This window comes from Aythya marila (assembly GCF_965140915.1).
Source record: "Aythya marila genome assembly, chromosome: 2".
Lineage (NCBI taxonomy): Eukaryota > Metazoa > Chordata > Aves > Anseriformes > Anatidae > Aythya > Aythya marila.
In genome coordinates this window covers 133,141,712-133,161,785 of record NC_139043.1, presented here as the reverse complement: position 1 = coordinate 133,161,785, position 20,074 = coordinate 133,141,712, and the positions used below count along the sequence as shown (strand labels likewise).

At 42.9% G+C, this 20,074-nt stretch overlaps 1 protein-coding gene across 1 annotated transcript in view; it reads right to left on the bottom strand.

Moving 5' to 3' along the window:
* Positions 1–783: 783 nt before the first annotated feature.
* Positions 784–20,074, bottom strand: part of LOC309875723 (neural-cadherin-like) — a gene marked incomplete at its 3' end in the record, with an annotated part of 39,155 nt that continues 19,864 nt past the window's right edge. Inside the window, exons 17-33 of the mRNA XM_082755396.1 lie at positions 19,109–19,392; positions 16,648–18,265; positions 14,839–14,932; positions 13,857–14,041; positions 13,020–13,252; positions 11,805–12,082; positions 10,581–10,795; positions 10,131–10,258; positions 9,172–9,299; positions 8,877–9,000; positions 8,614–8,794; positions 6,165–6,331; positions 5,253–5,517; positions 4,303–4,483; positions 2,675–2,928; positions 1,594–1,748; positions 784–1,185 (exon numbers count right to left, since the gene is read on the bottom strand). Coding sequence (XP_082611522.1) covers positions 784–1,185; positions 1,594–1,748; positions 2,675–2,928; positions 4,303–4,483; positions 5,253–5,517; positions 6,165–6,331; positions 8,614–8,794; positions 8,877–9,000; positions 9,172–9,299; positions 10,131–10,258; positions 10,581–10,795; positions 11,805–12,082; positions 13,020–13,252; positions 13,857–14,041; positions 14,839–14,932; positions 16,648–18,265; positions 19,109–19,392 — 4,892 coding nt within the window. The remainder of the gene's footprint in view (positions 1,186–1,593; positions 1,749–2,674; positions 2,929–4,302; positions 4,484–5,252; positions 5,518–6,164; positions 6,332–8,613; positions 8,795–8,876; positions 9,001–9,171; positions 9,300–10,130; positions 10,259–10,580; positions 10,796–11,804; positions 12,083–13,019; positions 13,253–13,856; positions 14,042–14,838; positions 14,933–16,647; positions 18,266–19,108; positions 19,393–20,074) is intronic.

Genomic DNA, 20,074 nt, shown 5'->3' with positions numbered 1-20,074 from the left:
TCCAGCTGCAGACCTTGAAGCAGGTCTGCAAAAGTTTGCTGAGAAGGTCTGCAAAGTTTGCTGAGAAGAAATTTTTTGAAGTCTTACAACCACTTCTAAGGATGTAAAATTCTTTACACAAGTAAAGAGGCATTCAAAATTAGGATCTTTCCACTGCTTTCCCCTGTTTAGATTTAGTTAGAAAACAGAGAAAAACAGACTTTTTTTCAGAGACAAAATTCTCACATTTACAGGCTGGGCTGCGTGTAATAGCGAATGGAAGTTGTGTGTCATATCAAGAGAGGTTACAGTTTAGGAGGATAAGAAAAAAGATGACAAAAAACAGAAAAAATTAAAATGCTTTATATTTAACATTTATTATTTCACCATCTAAAATGAATGTAATTTAAAATAAAAATGCCCTACCTGTTGCTACCTGCCTGATACAAGTTATGTTAATAGCAGGGAGAAAATAATTCAAATTCTTGCATCCAGGACAATTCTAGTAGCCCACTGTGGTCTACACAAACTAAAAGAAATATTATTATGCTATTCTATAAAAATCCTACATTTTGATGTTTTCAAGAAAATTCATGATTTAAAAGTTTGCACTTCTGCCATTAAATAATTTATACAGTGCTTATAAAAAGGATTGTTCAGATTATCACTTCTGGGAACAGTATTTCATACCACTGTAATTGAAAACTTGCATCAAGTTACTTGATGTACCTTATGTATAAAAGGGGCATTTTTTAAAAGTAGTGTCCACATGTCATGGCAACACTTTGAGTTACTTAACTGCTGTTAAAAAAGTTCATTTGAGAGCTCACAGAGTTCTTTAAGTTTGTCAAACTTTGACCCCCACTCGTGGAGGCAATCATAATTTAGATCTTCGTCATCACTAATGGAGTCTAAGGAACTAAGGCTCCCTGCAAGAGAGCATTCTCCTTCGAGGCAGTAAAAATGAACAGTGTCAGCTGGGATACTCTGTAGGTCATTGTCTGCATCACAGATGATTTGAGAAACATAGTCCTTGAAGTCTGGAACACTGTCAACAGCTGATGTTGCTTGTTTTTGATGTGCACATTTTGGTACTGAGTCTCTTTTTCGGCCAGTGGGCGTCCTGGAGTATGGAGAAGCTGACCTCAAGGACAGGTGGGGAAGGTTACGGAGAGGTTTCTTCAGTTCATTTATATCGTAAGCAGTCTGGAAAACAAAAATGCAAATGTCAGAAAGAAACAACACGAGAGGAAACAGGTTCCCAAAAATGTTTTAAAACCAGTGCAACACAAGCCTGTATTCTGTGAGTTTTCTACAAACTGAAAAAGAGGAAAGTTGAGATGCACTCTTTGAGAGATGGCAGCCTTGAGCTAAATCAAGAATGCTGTGTTCAGAGCAGCCCTCTCAAAGGTGGCCACAAATAACCAGCACGAAAAGTATAGCTTGTGTTGAGATAGAAACCTCCAACTCAGAAAGCACTTCAGGTAAAAAAATAAAAAATAAAAAAAGGCCAATTGGCTAAAGACAATAAAGAAAAAAAATAAATGTAAGTCCTGGAAAAGGAAGAGGAGTAGAAAATAGATGTGCATAGACTGGATTGAGACTGCATCATACCTGGTCACGTTCTCCACCTCCTTCTTCGTTATAATTTAAGACATTTTCTCTAACATCCTCCCAGCTTTCACGCTCTTCAGGAATGTGGTAAATTCCTCCTTTCCGAAACCCTGAACTTCCCCACTGACTCCACACCGTGTAAGAGACCAAGAGAGCTGGAAGAAAAAAAATAGACATATTTGTTGTATGAAGTATGACAAAACACGATGCATGACAAACAAGCAGTTATGTGACTCCAGAGGTATTAAATCATCTCTTAATTTGACAAACAACTACCCGTAAGAAAAGTGTAATTGTTAATATATAAACAGCTTATATTCAGGAAGGTAAAGAGTCATCTACGTATATTACATCATAAACTTCATTAAAAGGGTATTTTACTTACCTAAAGGAATCCATTTAAATAGAAGGCATTTTGGCCAGTCTCTGGCCTTTCACCAATCCTGAGTAAATAAGATACCCAAAGTAAGTAAAACACTGTTTTAATGAAGGTTACAAGTGTAATATAATCACTGGAGTCTTTACTATTCTAAGATGCAGATGAAGTTTTTCTTATTGATATGAGAAGCAGTTCTACAGCAAACTAAAATTTTGGCCAAGGTGTGCCTAAAAGTGCACACATTGTGAACATTTCTTTCTGCCCTGCACTCTTAAATAGGCTGGCTTTTGGGAGTGTAAATCCTCTAGAGAAGGATCTCTGCCTCCCTAATATGTGAGTAACACATGGCAGCTGTAGGCCCTACTAAGGGTTTGGGGCAGGTGGGAATTTCAGATGGATAGGGCTGCACACATAGCTGGAAAATCCTTATTTAAGAAAGACTGAAAGCAAGTGATTCTGGAAGAGTGAAGTCCTAAATTTGCTTGAAGTGACTTCAAGCAAGTAAACTGTAAATATGTATCGATGCCTGCCTCTTAGCATCCTCAAATGAACTCCCAATTAGTGACCTCCAGAAAAGGAGAAACACTAATCACAACATCTGAGGGTAAAGCAGACTTGATTCCAACAAAGAGCAAGGTACAAGATTAAAAAATAAAAATTAAAAAAAAAAAAAATAACAACAACGAATACTTGTTTTCCTACCTAGGAAGACAAGGAGACACATGCTGATTGCCAGAATAGAGCCGGAGCTGAGCCCAACAGGTCTTCCAGCCTTCACCTGGCTAATTTCACACCATCTTCCCTTGTAGCCTTCGGGGCACTGGCAGATGGTCTTGTCCTGGGACTGAGCCACGCAGGTACCCCCATTCCTGCAGGTCCAGTGTCCGCAAGGTGATGAGGTACAGTGTCTGAGCCCAGTAAGGCTGTCAACCACCTCCACTTTCCCAGCTGGACACCTGGCCAAGAAAAGCACAAGGGATCTTTCAGGCAGGCGATGCACATGGAGCTGCATGCTGCATTGTGCAAAGTTTGTTACTACTTTGTTAAAGGCAGCGATTACAGAATGCTCAGGCAAACCACATGTTGACATTGAGAGCATCAAACAGATGCAAAATCTAACAGTGAGCTAGTGGACTCATGAAAATGTGAACATATATCCAGAAGATAAGCACAAGAGCTTCGTTCCTGCCTTAAAAAAGGGATTTATCAGCTTCTGAACCCTTTTTCTACAGAGGTCTTCAAAGCCCGTAGCAGGAAATGGATAGCTGAGATTAATGGGAAAAGGGCTAGTGAGTGCTTAGAATAAGCTTTGTGATGTTCATTTGGACCTTTGGGAAAGAGACAGTCATTGATCTGCTCAGAAGGACCCAGCTTGTCTTTCAGGACTTGGATCTGTAGAGAAAGTAATTTCTTCTGATGTGTAATTGGAGGCCACGCAGGAATACTGCGAGGAACACAGCTCTGCTCTCTGCACTCTGATGAAAAAACACTCATGAATAGATAGAAGAGCCTTCATGTTGTGTTTTTAACAACAGCACTGAAGAAAGGAGTGTCCCAAGGCACACTTTGGACCATCCTTCAGCAACACATTGCTAGGCCTCAGAAGCACAAATTTTGGCTGAATTGAAGGCATTCAAGTAGTACCTTCTCCTACTCATGCATGGTGTTTTGTTGTTGTTTGTTTTGTTTTCTGAGCATGAAATATAATGCTTGTATTTTGATTTGCATATTTTAATGTAATTTCTGAATATTTTCTTTACGAGTTGACTCTTTCCCAAGGAACTAACTGCATAGGATACCAGGTTGGTGGGCTTTGGTTCTGACCCTTGGCAGCCAATTTTAGAACTCAGTTTTGTGACAGTCTGGTTTTGAAAGTCCCATTGCTTCATACAAAGTATGACTAACTTCAGCTTCTTTACAAGACATATATATCATATATTCTCTCTATATATACATAATGTATACACAATGTATATATGTTGTATTAATACAATATGTATTTTCACACAGACTAGCAGAAAACAAAGCTTTTGCAATCCAGCTTTTATCAAAGGGCATTTCATTTCCACGCTGGCCTGTGATTTTCTCACCATGGGGAAAAAAAAAAAAAAGGTAGAATAAGTAGGTTGGTCCCACCTCAGACTTGCAGGAAAAAGCAAGTTTGGCCCACAGCAGGAGATGAGATGTAGAACAGGCTATGTGCTTGGGATGCCCCCTCTGGTCAGAAGCAGCAGGGAGTTTCACTGTTAAAAGCAATTTGTCCAACCTAGAGTGGAAAAAAAGAGCTTCCCAACCACCCCTGGGTGAAAAAAAATGAAAGCTTAATGTACCGGCATTCGTATTTTCTCCACAGGTCTACGCAGAGGAAAGGGCTGTAACAGGGCTGGCTGCTGCAGGCACTGGAATGGCATCCCATCGTGACACCCTGCCGCCTCCGAATTAAGCCAAACTCTGTGCTCTTGCCTTCCACGAGAAGTGGCTGACCATTCAGCTGGACGTCACGCAAACAACCTGCATAAGGAAGGGGAATGCACATAGAAATATGTTGAGTTAGTAACTTCCCTACCTTCCTTTCCCCCAACAAATACGCAGACCTTAAAGCATGCTGAAATATAGAAAAAAAAAATTGTAATGATCCTTAGATGACTTATCTGTTTTATTTTAGAAGAGCTATAGGACATGTGCCCATGTGCTCTACCCTCTCTGCAGATTGACAATACTTCTCCAGAACAGCTTGATTGTACCAACATAACAATTTAACAGAGCTGTGCTATGGACCAGAACATCTCCCCTAAATTAATCTAGACTTAAAATCTTAGAAGTGGAGCTGAATGAGAAGCAACACACTGGAAAAAGCTGTCTTCTATTCAGGCACAGTCTCGTAGTCCTAGCATCCCCACCCTAGGAAATGGAGACAGCACCACGGATTGTCTCCCAAGTCTTTCTTGTCTTTCCAGGACATGTTGTGTCTGTTCCTTAAACCCATCCAAGGGGAAAAGGGATTGAAAATCACAACACAATTTCCCTACTTGCAACATTTGACATGGGAAATGAAAATACGAAGTGCTACAGGAGATTTCACATCTTCACTAGGACCAGCTACAATGGTAAATGGAGAGATGAACACTAGCTCTGACTTCCCTAGTAGATGAAGTGGGGTTTCATGGGCACAGCAGTCTGTGTGGGCGTTCTTGCTTGTGTTTTAGACTCTCCAACATACTCAAAGATGGCACCTTTAGGTTGCAATTGCCTTCTTTTCAGAGTTCATCACATCACTTACCTTGGAAATCACTCTCTGAATGACTGGGAAAGCGGTTTCCCAGCACAACGCTTGTCCAATCCATTTCAGACCATCTGTTCGTGCCCAAGACAGAGGTCACTTCTTGATCACCTCCACCGCTGTTAACACGCAGAGTAAATTCGTTGTTGTAGCGCTCCATGGTCAGCAGAACCCACTGGCCATTATTAATGCGTAACGTCGTCATTCTCAGAGAGTGATTCTTGTCCCCCAAGCTGATGTTAACGCAAAAGAAACCCTCATCCACCTAAAAGACAATAAAGACCTTTACTAACAGAAATGCACTCGTGTTATTGCATTGTCCTGTCTCAAACCAAATCAAACCAAAAAAAAAACCAAAACCCACCAACACGGACCTGAGCTTTTAAAATTGAAATATCACCCTTGCTTTTAAGGGTGTGAAAAAGTCTTTATTCACAGATAAAAATTGCCAAAAAAATACTTCAGGTCCAGGAATTATCAGCTTCTTTCTTTACAGGCCACTCTCTCTCCTAACTCAGATGAACCTTTTTATCGGTCTTCTCCCTGGTGATACCCATCCCTGTCTTCCCAGCTGACTGTGTCCTTACAACTGTAATAATTAGCCTCTGTCTGGCTAATATAATCCAGACAGCTTTTTTTTTTTTCTTTTAACAAAAACAAATATGCAGAGAGAAGCTTTATTGCCAGAGACAGATAAAAGCAAAGGGAAAAGGCAAGCAGGACAAAACAATCTTCTGGCTGTGCTTCATTTTCACAACACAAATAAGAGCAGTTGCCCTCATGTGGTGAATTCTTGCTCTTTATTACGTTATAAATAGGTGTCCTTAACCAGAAACTGCATCTACGTCTCCCGTTGGGATACTCCATGACTAATGAAGAGGACTGGAGCAGAAGAGCTTTGGGGGCACCCACCTCCAGCCGCATGTACCCGCTCCCGTCTGCGGAGGCCAAGCTGAGCAGGGTGCTGCGGGAGATGCGGGTGCGCACCATCAGCCGCACCCGAGTGCTGCGAGTGCTGCGAGTGCTCCTCGGCTCGTAGTGGATCCAGCTGTCCCTTCCAAAAGCCCACTCTGGAAGAACTAAGCACAACGCACACACAAAAACAAGGAGGTAATCTCAGAACGAGCTGCTCTTCCCATCATCCCGGGGAATCCACTTGAGAGTCTTCCAGCAGAGACTTTGATGAATTTGCTTCCATTTTTGTGGAAATGAGTTACCACTAAACCCAGAGGCTGATGCTTTTATGCAGCAGGTTCCCACTTCAGTCTCATTACCTGACTGCAGTCCTAGATCTCCTCGTTCTGGACACAGCCTAGTTGAAAAAAGAAATTTCTTCCAAACAAGAAAAGATGTAATCCAAGTTTATGGCTACACAAGAAAAATGCTGAGTCACCAACATCTAAGCTGAGGTCAGAACCACTTAAATAAAAATGCAAAAAGTGCCAAAAAATGGGTGGTGGGGCACTTAGTCTGGTTCCCAGGACATGAAACATCATACGATAGAGACTTAACTTCTGCATTCTCTTTCTCTCACTGTTTCTCCTCTCTCTTTTCCTTCCTAAAGTTATTTTTCTCTTTTAATTTATTGCTTTGTATCACTCTTCCTACCCCACTGTTCTCTTTTGCTCAGTATCTCTGCAGCAGCAGGCTCAAGCTGATGAGCAGGGATGGATTTTCTCGGGACACTACAGTGATTCCTGACCCTCGCTGTCTGCTCCTTGCTGTGAGTGCGGCTCTGCCATTTGTAAAGCATCAGCTCAATGCCAGCATCTGCAGCCCAAAATATTAGAAGGAACCGGAACCAATCGGAGTTTTCCTAATACAGCAGGATGTGACTTGTGGATTTTAAGTAATTAGTTTCTGAGCACTTGGTTTCTCACACAGTGGTGTGGGGTAGGAATCAATACAGTTGTCCCAAAGAAGCAGCTGGGCTTATGAAGCAGCATCCCAAGATAATGCAAACCAGAATAAGACTTAAATATAGGCAGATGTTTAAAAACCAGCATCATCTGTCTGCAGAACATTAATACAAATAACTGAGCTATACTGACCGCTTACGTGGTCATTATAAACACTTGAAACAATGAAGGCTCCAGGCCTAGAATGTGCCAGTCGTGATGCCAATCCTCACCACAGCAGACAAGCTTCCACTGGGCAATTTAATGTCACCTTTTAAGTCTTGTGTGGGAGACGGAGAAAGAAAGAAAGGGGCTGGCTGCTTGCAGGGTGTTATTGTTCTGTATGCAAGACAGAAAAGTAAGAGCACGAAGCTGAAAGGATATGTGCAATACACCACAAATTGTGTCTATTAATCACAACGCATTGATGCAATGCTACCTAACACGTGCTCCTTTCCAACTGATGGCTGCTGCTCATCCTCTCCTGTAGCTCACTCAAATTAAGGGGTTGAGGGAGCAAATTCTCCTCTCATGCTACGCAAAGCCCCGGGTGTTATGGGGCGCTGGTCCTGATAGTTTGTTACAACCAACCCCATCATTCCTACCTAGAGGGATCAAGCAGACTCAGGGCAGGTAAAGTCCCAGTAAACACCTGCAACTCCTGTCTGCTTTCTGCTTCTGAGCAAAGGCTGCTGAAGGTATGTGCAGGCCAGAGCCAACCTCAAGCATGTGTGCCCTGCACATGGCTGCGGGCAACTAGGAGCACTTCACACATTAAAGGACTTATTTCTTAGATTTTTGAATTGTGCTAAAACTTTGTAATTTCTTACAATGCCTCTGAGGTTTTCATTACAGCTCCTTGTATGCTTTTGTTCTCTGATGCACATTTCATGCTGATTTTGCACAGGATACCACATTTGCTGGAGCTGGCCTCGTGTTATGTCCCCACATGAACCCACCGCTGTGGTCTAAGGGCATTGCACAACCTTCAATTCATTCCAGTGGCAGAGGGAAATGTAATTATCCCCCTTTTATGGATGGAAAATTGGACCTGAGGACTTGAGGGTTGTGTCCCCAGGTTTTACAGATAGAACATATCAAGCTGGCACCTAGACACTCTTAAGACCACTGCAAGCTGACGAACAGCACCGTGTTCATTAAACTATTATTTTTGATCGGTATGGTCAGAGGAAGAATGCCCAATGCAAAATGTTTCATCTTTCTCCACTGAGAAATAAGGTGTTGTGATGAAAAAGGCAAACCAACCCATCTAACCACTTGCCACAGGTCTCATCAAGACCCCCATCCGTGACATTACCTGTTCAACACGCGTTAGGATATTTACATTGCTGCAGATCTAAATCACTCCCAGAAGGCAGCTCAAAGTGGTGGCAAACAGAGCTGTGTGTTTGATGCTGATCCCACAGACCCTTGCATGAATTTCTCCCTAGAACTTGCAGTACCTTTGTCACAGGCTGGTCCAGCGTATCCTGGGGAGCAGTCACAGCGGAAGAAGTCCCAGCCACCAACACACTTGCCGTGGACACCACAGGAGGCCACCCCAGCGCTCTGACACATTTCATCCGTAAGGACGCACCCGGGAGCGCTGTTCAAGGACTCTGCAGGGTGCTCTAAATCATACACCTAGGCAAGGACAAAGGGAAGCATCACACCAGGTGTCCACAGCTGACACTGGTAGATCCCAGGTCGGTTTTAGCAGCCCTACCTTACTGTCAACAACGACGTTGCGAATGCAGCCAACAAACCCTTTGAAGCGCTTTTGTGAGGTGTGGTAAGGCGAAGTCTTCCTAACGCCCCCCAGCTGCAGGGGCTGATGGCCACTGAAGAGCCTGCCCATGTTGAGGGGAAGACAAAGAAAGAAATAATTAGTGGAAAGAATTACTACAGTTTGGCTGAATTTTCTTTTCCTTCTCCCTCATCCTTTTCCTTAGATCTTTTGAGCTATTATGTTTCCAGTTTGCTTGTTGTTTGTTTGTTTTGCTTGTCTGTTTGTTTTTTACCTCCAAGTTTCCACAGTCTCTTCAGAAGCTTCACAGGCAGACAGATCCACTGGGGACATCTTCTTACCAACACTGTTGCTATCTCTAACTGAGATGTTTACGCAGTGGTCAAGAACCAGCTTCACTTTCTGGAGAAAGGTATTATTTAAAACAATTGCATCTGGAGACACACGTACATTTTAACTACACATTTTCTTTCACTTAGCAGAAGGGGGATGTTAACTAGTGGTTACATTGTAGGAAACTTCATTAAAATACTAAAACAGTTCTATACACTGATCTGGAGAGTTGGCATATAACTAAGGAGCTGTACAAACGAAAAGTCTGATTCTACCATGACCGGGCAAAGTCTCTGACAGGGCAAAGAGAAGGAAGGATTTTCTTGGAGTTTGCTGCCAAATCAGAACCCAAAGAGACAAGCTAGCAGAGCAGATATCTGCCAGGTCCCCTGTTCCAGATCCTGACATACTCACTGCTTTCTATTATGGAGGAGATAAAGGGGTAGCCAAGCAGATGGCTTCACCAGTGTTACATCAGCAAGAAGTTCCCCTTACACAAAAGCATTTCTGTCTTCTTTGTGAGTCACCTGGTGGTGAAATTTCACTCCAAGAAATTAAGGATATTTCATTTCATCAGCCCAGGGTGCATCTCATCCCCTGTATTATCATAAATCCAAGTAATAGATCATTAACAGATCATTAGTAATAATAAATAATAGATGATAGATCATTAAACAAAAAACAGCCGGGCCCACGTCAAAGTTGGGTCAGACTTCTAAGGCCTTGTTCTGATTGACTGCCTCAAGACTAAGGGGATATCTGAGCCGACAAACTTCAGTCCCTGCCCTTGCAGTGATGGGATGATTGTTGAAAGAGCTCTACAGACACAAAAAGGGGTTCTGAAGGGGTTCTAGATACAGGAATCAGTGCTTTGCCAGGATTGCCCATATTCACACTTGCCTTTCCATCATTTATAATTTTTATGTTGTGCCAGCGGCGATCTGCAACATTCACTTTTGGGGACAGCTGCAGGAAAAGCTCGCCGGAGCCATGGCTCACAGTCAGCGCCGGGACACCACCAGAGAGCTCTGCAGAGAAAAGACAGTTACAGGATAAGCACCCACCACGTTCCTGTATGCAACCGGCTGTGTCACCCTCAAATTTTAGTCTGAGGATCTCTTTAGCCAGTGGAGGGAACTCAGTTTTAAAACATTCAGCTTCTAACACGGTGACAGGACACACACTGGGCACGGTGGCAAATCGGTCTGCATTCTCCTTATTCACCAAAACTAACTTTCTGAACCTTTTTATTTTTTAAATTAAAAAAAAAAAAAAGCCACCAATACTTTTAACTACAAGTAATTCACATTCACGCAACCACACAGAACAAGTACCCATGAAGTCACTTACCCAGTGCCATGAAATCTTTCAGCTCTCCAGGCTGCCCCCATGCTACTGGTCCCTGGTACAACAGAAGGCCATCGGGGACCTCAGTGATAAACTCCAAGGAGATGCGGCTCTCAAAGCAAGGCTTGAGAGGAGGGAACCAGGCGTAACCATGGCCTCTGAAGCTGTGCTTTGTCTGCTGGCAGTCTGGCCCGTGGAAATTAGGAGAGCATTTGCATCTATTAAAAAGAAAAAATTAAGAAAAAAAATATCCGCCATGTGAGCAGAACTGGCTAAGGGCTTATCCCACAGCAGGACCCTCCACTCTGATCACAGGAGCCTCTGATGCCTTGGCCATGGTGAGAGTTAAATAAGCACTAGCAAAACTTCCATTATAAAACGTCCTCCGTTCACTTGTTTGTACAGACACAAGTTATCTTTAGATCTAAATCATCTAAGGTGAGATTAATTGCCTAATATTAAGCAAGATAATTCTATGAGTAAACAAAGGAGCCTTCCTAAAAAAGACCCCTCACAAAACCACTGAAAATGGAGCAGAAGTAGTAAAGGAGCCTCAGAACTGAGTAGATAATACGTGGCAGAGTGCTACCAAGGATAACAGTGTTTCTGGGCAGCAAAATTTCTCTACCTGATTACACCTGAGCAGCACTGTCAGGCTCAGGTCTTAACTACGACCAGGGCTTCTAGAGAAGAGAAGAGCTCCTCAGAAAAGGCTGGTTAGTTGTTTCAGCCTTCCTATGCTGGGATGACCATTTTTAAGCAAACATGCTTAAGGTTTCCCTTCTGGAAGGGTACTAGGCTCATTCTGAGCTAGCACAGTCCCACTGTTTTTTTCATCTTCATGCTATTTTCTCTATGAGACGTAATTTTGGAAGAAAAAAATCAAGGCAAGGAACATTTGGAAGATGTTATTAAGTGACGTTATGTGACATGATTAAAATGTTTAATAACATTGAGGTAGGCTGCACGAAACAAAAGACATTTTGCAGGGTGACCTTAAAGGAACCATGACTGCCTGAAAAATCCCTAAGGTTTCCCTGGAGGCTATGACAAACCAAAGCACCTACCTGAAAATAAGAGGTTTATTTGCAGGACCTGTGTGAAGTCCAACAATCAGATCTGTCACAGTGAGAAGCCATGCAATGACACCTCCCCAAGCCTCCTGTTCTCCTCCCCACACATCGAGCAGAAGCACTCTGCCTGCACCCCGGGCAAAGCCCCACCAACCTGTAGCCCAAATCAGTATCCACACACGTGCCACCGTTGAGGCAAGGGTTCGTCTGGTACGAGGAGCAGGAGAGATGGGGACTCTCCCGAGCCGCACAGCCACACAGGGCACTGCTCAGGACTGTCACAGACACCAGTGAAACACTTCCAGCTGTGGTGATCGTTGGCACATGACTCTGCTCATGCCTGCTGCTGCATCCGCTGCTGTGAGTGCAGTTTGCAGTCACACATTCATCAATGCCAATCTGGGTGATATTTATAGCCAAGATGTTTTCCAGCTGTGGAGAACAATTAGTTGCATTCATCTGACTTTTCCACAAAGGGGGAAGCTCACAGATGACAGACGTGAAAAGCCCAAGTCTTATTTATTCTCAAAACTGGTTGCTGTGCCATTTCCTTCCAACATCTACCTCACTCTGTCCAGTCAAAGGCAGTTCAGCCTGGTAGCTGTTAAGGCAAAAGCCTTGTTATATAAAGTCATTTACAGTGTGAGTGAGCATTTAGAAGACAAAAATATTGTCATATTCATCATAAGTAGAGTGGATAAATTTTATTCACTCATAGTTCTGATGGATTATTTACATAGAATCTGAGCTGTACTTTTAATTTGGATTTATGCCTTAAAATTGAGAAGGGTGAACTGGCCTTGGCAATGAAGAAATACCTTTTCTGGCAACAGTGAGTTATTACTGCAGCACTGATTATAAACATAGCTACTTTATTAGATTTTAAATGCACATTTCCAACCTGTTTCTCCACTGGGTAATAGTTATTTTACTGCTCTGCCCTCTTAACCCAGGAAACTGGAAGTGTTGAGTGAACACAGGTTTCTGAGCTTCAGCTACAGAACATTTCTGTGTAGGAGAATATAAACTGAAATATTAAGACCGCATGTACAAAGGTAATTTACACACTCTTTATACAGGATTTTACACTCTCTTCCATAGGAAAAACATGTTTACATTCCTAAAAGTTTGCTCATGGTGTTTGGGTGACTCAATTTGTATTTACAGGCTGGCTTCTAAAGCATTCATATTCGAAACTTTAAATATAAATGTTAAAGGACTATTTGACTTTACTGATTAAAATTATCCATTTTTCTCACACATTATTCCCTCAGTCATTCTAAATATGCACATTCACTAGGCAGTGGATGTTATCTGAGTAGACACAACGGGAAGATGCTGTGGTTTCATATGGAGCATAAATACTTACCCATGCTCTGGAGGCTGCTACATTGCCATTAAGTTTTTCTGCTTTATAATAGGGTGGACCATAAACTGCAAACCAAACATCAACGCCTCGGGTTTGACTTGGGCTATTTAACACACTGAAAATGTGAACATTTTCAAGTGGGGCAGACATGATTTCTGAAAGCAGCTTCTTCATCTGGTTGTATTTACTCTCTTTTTCAGGGGATTGGGATATGAACTCCTCTGGGGTGATATCTGTAAACAGAATTTAAAAACCTGACAAACACTTATCTTGCAACTGTTGTAGCAATAAAAGAGAGACAGAACAAATATTAAGGCTGCAGAAAATGCACTCAACTGCAAATTTATGAGTGTTTTCATTTTTAGGCTCTGAAATTTTCTGTGCTGGCTTCTGCTTAGGATTTGTGTAATGAGGCTTTTTAATTCTCATTCATTTCTATTTTTTTTTTTCATTCTTTTAAATCAGAAACATGGTCAAGATTTTATTTTTTCACAATGATTGAAACAAGCTGGCGAATTTCAGGGAGCCAGTTGTTCAAATGAGGATTTTTTTCTGAAACATAAATTGCTGTTTTGTTGAAAAGTCGATGTAGAAATCTTGTACCTTTTCTCCTGTGTCAGACAAGCATTTCTTGCTGACTTTTCTCCAGAGATATTCCTTACACGCAGTAAGGACATGTCAGAGAACCATGCAAATGAAGATGCATTTTCAAACCTTTATCTATCAAGCCATTAGCTCCTAAGTTTAAGGGCATTAGAGTTCTAAATAACACAGTAGTAACATTGAAGAGGTAGATTTCAGTATTACGATTCTTACATACTTCATCACCTTCCTTACCTTTTATTTGTACAGAACCAGCATTACGGAGGGCATCATCTCTGATCTCCTTCACCGTAACCTTTACAGTTGAGACAACGTCTGGCCAGACTCCATCAATGACTCTAACTCTTAGGTTGTATGTTCCTGGTGGGGTTCCTTCCTTAATAGTCAGCAAACCTGAGTTATCATTAAGGATAAAGTACCTGTAATAAGAGTTAAGCCAAGGAACAAGCTATGAGAAGTTAAAGAGCTGAGAAGTAATTACTATCACTGATAGTTCCTCTGATCCACTTCGTTTTGGGAAAGCTACCAAAGACAGCAGATGTGGTCCCTCATGCAGGGACAGTGCAGAACAGAACATTTTTACATTGCCTGTTGGCTCCTAATGACCTCCACCAGTACATTGAGAAAGTTTCTTCCTGCTTCTATGCCATAAAAACCATGTAGGGAGACTCAGGCTACTACAGGCATAACTTTGGAAACTGTGTGAACTCCTAGTTCAGATATAGTCATCGAGAGTGACTCACAGCAGGCACAACACACATCTCAACAGCACGTGGACATCTCGGCCCTGCTCATAATCCAGACACTGTGGTGGGAACACGTCCAACACACATAACGTTTAAGAACAGTGGTGACACTGAAATACCAAATTCCAGGTGCTTGGAAGAAAGAGGATGGAAGTCAGTGGGTATTTTTTCCGTAGTGGGTCATTGATATTTTTTATGGATATGACTACAACTGGGGGATTGTGAATGGTGTCCTAGTGGATAGGGCACTCCATCAGGCAATGGGAAATGGATCAGTTTGGCATTTGGCATTATTTACTGTCATTTCACACTCAGAAAGGTTTTTGGAGAGCTACGCACATGCATCTAACCAATAACATGCTTTTGCACACTTGTTTTCAAAGAGAGACAGTTTAAATACATTCTGTGTTTCAGGATCCAGGCAAGTTTTTCATACATTTCACCCAACTTCCATTTTTCTCTCTAAATACCTTGATGTTTTTCCTTCAAATTGGTAGATTTTGCGATCCCAGTCATCATTATCAGGGGCACGGACTTGTCCCAGGACGGTCATGGGTAGGATACCTAAAAAAACACAGCATGTAAGTGGCATAGTCAGAACGATACCATTACACAAACAGGTCAGCCACTCCTGTTTTCCTGGTTTGCCTTAGACCTAAAACCTCTACAGAAATAGTTGTGATGATTCTTTCCAGAAGATGGGCACCAGTTTGTAAACACCACGTGCTGTCCTCTGTGGGTAATAAGGGGTGTTTGTTTGCTGTATGGCTGCATAGATTAAACTCAAGCAGAGGCTGCACGGAAAAGCAGTCAGGAAGGAAAAAGCTGGCCACCTCTGAAGAAAGATAAAAGAGAGATTCAGGAACAATGCCACAATAATCCCTCCCATTATTTTAGCTGCCATGCCCAAGCAGCTTACAGAGTGGTTTAGACAGGGGTTAGGGTTTGGCAGAACAACCAAAATATTGACTGGATGACAAAGGGCAAAAAACAATAGCAATTTGGAGGAAATTACAGCAAGATAGAGAGGATGTCCAAAACACAGTAACCAGGCTTATTTGGAGTAGGTGGTGAGACTCTGGGATAAGAGGAAAAGCTGCGTATATTCTGCTGTTTTTAAATCCTCTAAGAAAAACTCACAAATAAGTATTTTTGATTGTTTGTTTTTAACCAAAAGCTATTTCTGAAGGAAAGATCCACCAGTATCTCAATTCATTCTCAATATCTCAATTCATTCTCATATTCATTCTCATATCTCAATATGAGAATATTCATTCTCATATTTCAATTCTCAAATCTACTGAGTAAAGAATCAAGGACACACAAGGAGCAAAAGCTGTGGGATTTCACCTTCTGAAAGGAAACACCACAAACCCTGAAATCTGAGGGCTGCATGCAACAAGGAGAGAAAACTGTACGTGTCCTGCAGCTGGGACAACATTCATCTGATACTTTGCTGTATGCGTGATGCCCTGGTGTTTGATTCCTATATCATATGAATGCAACACACAACACATTGCTAGCCTTCTGATTCTGTTACCTTAAAAACATTTGCTATTCCCTCCCAAAAATTAGTAGGACAGGTGACTTTAACCTTTAAAAAAGCAACTAAAAGAGAATTCAGACGTAATAAAAAGATCTGGTACTTAGGTTAGAAGCAGAGGTTCTCAGTATTTGCAAGAGTTTCCTTAGCAAAAAGCAGCAAGGTCTGAACTTGAGAGTGAGCACAAAACAGACAGAACATTTTGATACAAATAGATATAATAACAGATATAAATAGATAAATAATAATAGATACAAATAACAGCGTTTGTCAGCTGAAGGCTGATAGGAACATCTCAGGCAATTTACACGAGTTCAAGTTAAGAGTATTCATTGATATCTAACTGACTGTTCAGTTCAGTCTGTGCAGGGAACAAGGTTCTCTGAGTAATTCAGATTCATCCCAGCTACATTCTGAGTTCTGCTCTTTTCTTTTCCCCTGGAATGTTAACTCTGCTGGAAAACTGCATCTGGAATCAAGGGATCATTACTCAAATGTGACAGAGGTCAGCCTGCTAACCTCCTAATTCAAGGCTGGCTCAGCTTCTCCCACAAACCAAGTGGCCTGGAGTCCCTTCCCTTGCACACCTACTGTTCTCCGCGTGGGCTTGAGCAAACTTCAGTAGCTCTTCCACTGAGATCTTATGTGGAAGAGGCCAGAGTCCTCTTGTGGACCTCACAGCTGCTCCTTTGGCCTCGCTGTTACACCTGGAAGCAAGCACCAGAGAGCGCCTTACCGTCGTAGCTGTAGACGAGGCACTCCATGTAACCAGCTGAATGCGGGTGGTCGTTCTGGTCGCCGATATTCACAGTTAAGGTGTTGGTGGAGCTCATGGGTGGCACCCCGCTGTCTGTGATCAGGATGGGCAGGTAGAAGACCTTGTGCACTTCCCTGTCAAAGGTACGCAGCGCAGTGAGCTGGGCACTTCCATTATGGAAATCCTGCAAGTGGAAGTTGCCTAGACTGTCAGAATTGCTGAGTAACTGGAAGGAGAAGGGCGCTCCGTTAGCAGCAGTGTCTCGGTCCTTAGCATACAGCAAAGCAGATGTCTCGTTCATTTGGACTACCTGAGGAGCAGCTGTGTTTTCCCACACCACGGGGTTATAATGAGCCTCAAACTCCGGCCCGTTGTCATTTATGTCCTGCAGAGTCACTACAACGGTGGCACTGCCTGCCAGAGGGGGCTGCCCCATATCTGTGGCGATAACGGTGAGCTGGTACCGTGTCACTGCCTCATAATCCAGCAGTCCTGCGACGACCACCCAGCCATCACTAGCCACAGAGAACTGGCCACCAGGGTCAGACTTGTTCAGCAGGTGGAAAGTAAACCTTCCGTTCAGGCCAGAATCCAAATCAACAGCAGAAACCTGAACAACTTTGGTGCCTACAGGCACGTCTTCCCCCAGAGCAGCCACGTCATAGAATTGGGGGTAGAAGACCGGGGCATGGTCGTTGGCATCCTCCACGTAGATCACGCAGTGAGCGATGCTGAAGAAATCCACGTCCTCTGCTTTCAGAGTCAAATTGAACACCCTCTCGTGAGGCTTCTCGAAGTCGATCCGCTTTCGCAGCCGGATGAACCCGCAGTTGTTGACTTTGTCTGTCTCCACGGAAAACTTGCGGTCGGTGTCGCCGTCAAGGATGCTGAACGTCACCATGGCGTTTTCCCCCTCATCCCTGTCTGTAGCAGACACCACTGCAACCTCAGTGTTAATGCTCGCATTCTCGGAGATGAATGCCGTGTAGATTCTTTGCAGGAAGACCGGAGCGTGGTCGTTCACATCGGTCACCAAAATCGTGGCAGTGCCTGTCCCAGTCAGCCCCCCTCCATCCTTGGCCTCCACCACCAGTAAGTACCTGTCCTCCTTCTCCCGGTCCAGGGAGCCAAGCACGGTGTAGATGGTGCCGCTAGCGGAGTTAATTGAGAACAAGTTGAGGTTAATTTCATTTTGGACGTTCTGAATGATTCTGTAGGTTAGCACAGTGTTCGTGCCAGCTTTTGGGTCATCAAAGTCCACCGCGGTCATCTCCATAACAGCCGTGTCTGCCGGGGAATCCTCAGGGACGTGACCCACGAAACAACCAGCCGAGACACAGAGGAAAAGGGGCGCGTTGTCGTTCACGTCCCTCACTTCTATGATAACATCTGCGAAGCCAGTCAGCCCCTCTCCACTCTCATCTGTTGCGAGAACGAGGAAGCGCCACGTTGATCGCTTCTCGCGGTCTAACCTCCTGTTTGTGCTGATCTCGCCCGTGTTCTCGTTGATGCTGAATTCGCTCCCGGCCCCCTGTCCGTGCAGGGAATAGCTGATGGCATTTTGATCAGCCGCTTGGTCGGGGTCTGTTGCAGAAACCTAGAAGAAACCACAGCAGGGAAGTGTTTATGCAATGGAAACCAGGAAAACGCCGTTCTTTTATTGATGTCGGTTGGTATTGTGCAGGCTACAAAAATAGCATGAAATTTAACAACAAACATCTCTTGGTTTCAGTCACTCAGGTCAAGCACTCTTTTAATAAACATCAATGCACAGCCTAGAGAAACAAAAAGATCGTGTTTAGACAGGCTAATGTATTCTTCTTCCCGTTATATTCTGGGAAGAGGAAATAACTCCAGAAAGAAGCAAGTGGGAATAATAATAATAATAGCTCTGCTGAGCACATGTGTCTCATGAAACTCTTCAGAGCTGTAATACAAAGACGAAGAGGGACTTTCTCTCAGAGTGAGCAGAAGGCTGTGGGAACAGGGTGGCCATATACCCAAGCTGATTATCAGCACGGGACAGAGGACTCCCAGCTCCACAAAGAGCATCCCCTGATTATTTTTATTTGGTAGTATAAGTGTAGCCAAAGAGTCTGTGAACTTAAACACATGAAGTATAGATGCTAACCACGCTCACTCCCTCAAGTACACGTTCCCTTGCTTTGTAAAGGAAAGCTAACTTACTGTTCAACATTTCTGTTGGTCAAGGGAGCAAGTCTATCACACAAATTCAGCCAGATTCTCTTTATTCCCTTCTTTATAGAAAGTTACTAGCTAAATCCTAATACCAGGGCTTACCCGTTCTGATGATACTGTCTCCTTAGATTTGTGTGCATGGATGGGAATGAGCCATTTTGTGTGTGTGAATGGCTCAATCCTGGGGAAAAAATTAAAAAAAAATATCAGGTTTTGCTCTGCTGCATGAAAAGCACTTTACCTTTAGAACAAATGCAGGCAGATCTGTGAGTTCCTCCAGGACACTGCCATAATACTCATTCTGAGTGAAGACTGGCGCTTCGTCATTCTTATTCACAACATTGATGATGATAAGAGTGTGGTTTTCCCACTTCCCATCAGATGCTACAAGCTGGAGCTCGTAACGCTGTTCTTGTTCATAATCCAGAGGCTGAACGATGAAGACAGTTCCAGCCTCAGGTTCCACATCAAAAACTCCTTCCACGTTTCCTGACGTGATCTGGTACCTGAGTTTGGCATTTGCACCTACAAGAGGAAGCAAATGACCACAGCCTGCACGCTCCCTGAACGCTCAATTCACTTCTACATGGTGGACATGTATCCAAGAGCAACCTTATTTACCAAGAACCAGGCTGTTACAACGTGTGTAGGAGATAAAATGTAGACACAGATGCAAACAGAACGAGCCATATATGTAATTTGATGGGTTTGTTTATAGTAGATTGGGCACAATGTCTGCAATTTTATCCACAAATATAATTTGTGGTCACAGACAAGTTCCTGTTTATTGGTAATGAGGGAATCATGTGCCTCTAATTTATGTATTGTGCATTCACTTGCCAACAATAAAAAAGTAACACACTATTAAAATATTAAAAGCTATTTTTGCTTTGCGTTTCCTAAACCTCCTTCCTCAAATGCCAACATTCCTTAACTTTTAAAAATTTTTTTACCACTGGATGGTGCTAAAATATAACAGGATTGCTCTGCTCTAAGACAGAATCCATCTGAGAAGAACATTCTGCCTGTACAATAGTAGTAGTTTGCTGCAAAATGTTTAGGAATAAAAAAGAAAACCATTTGGTGCTTCAGGTTTACTTCTCTATTCACTTCTACAAATGCCTGAAGTGCTCAGTTGTCGCCTGAACGCAGAAATTTGTTTGCCCAGGAGGGAATTAACCCTAGGTACAACACACAGGGATGCTAA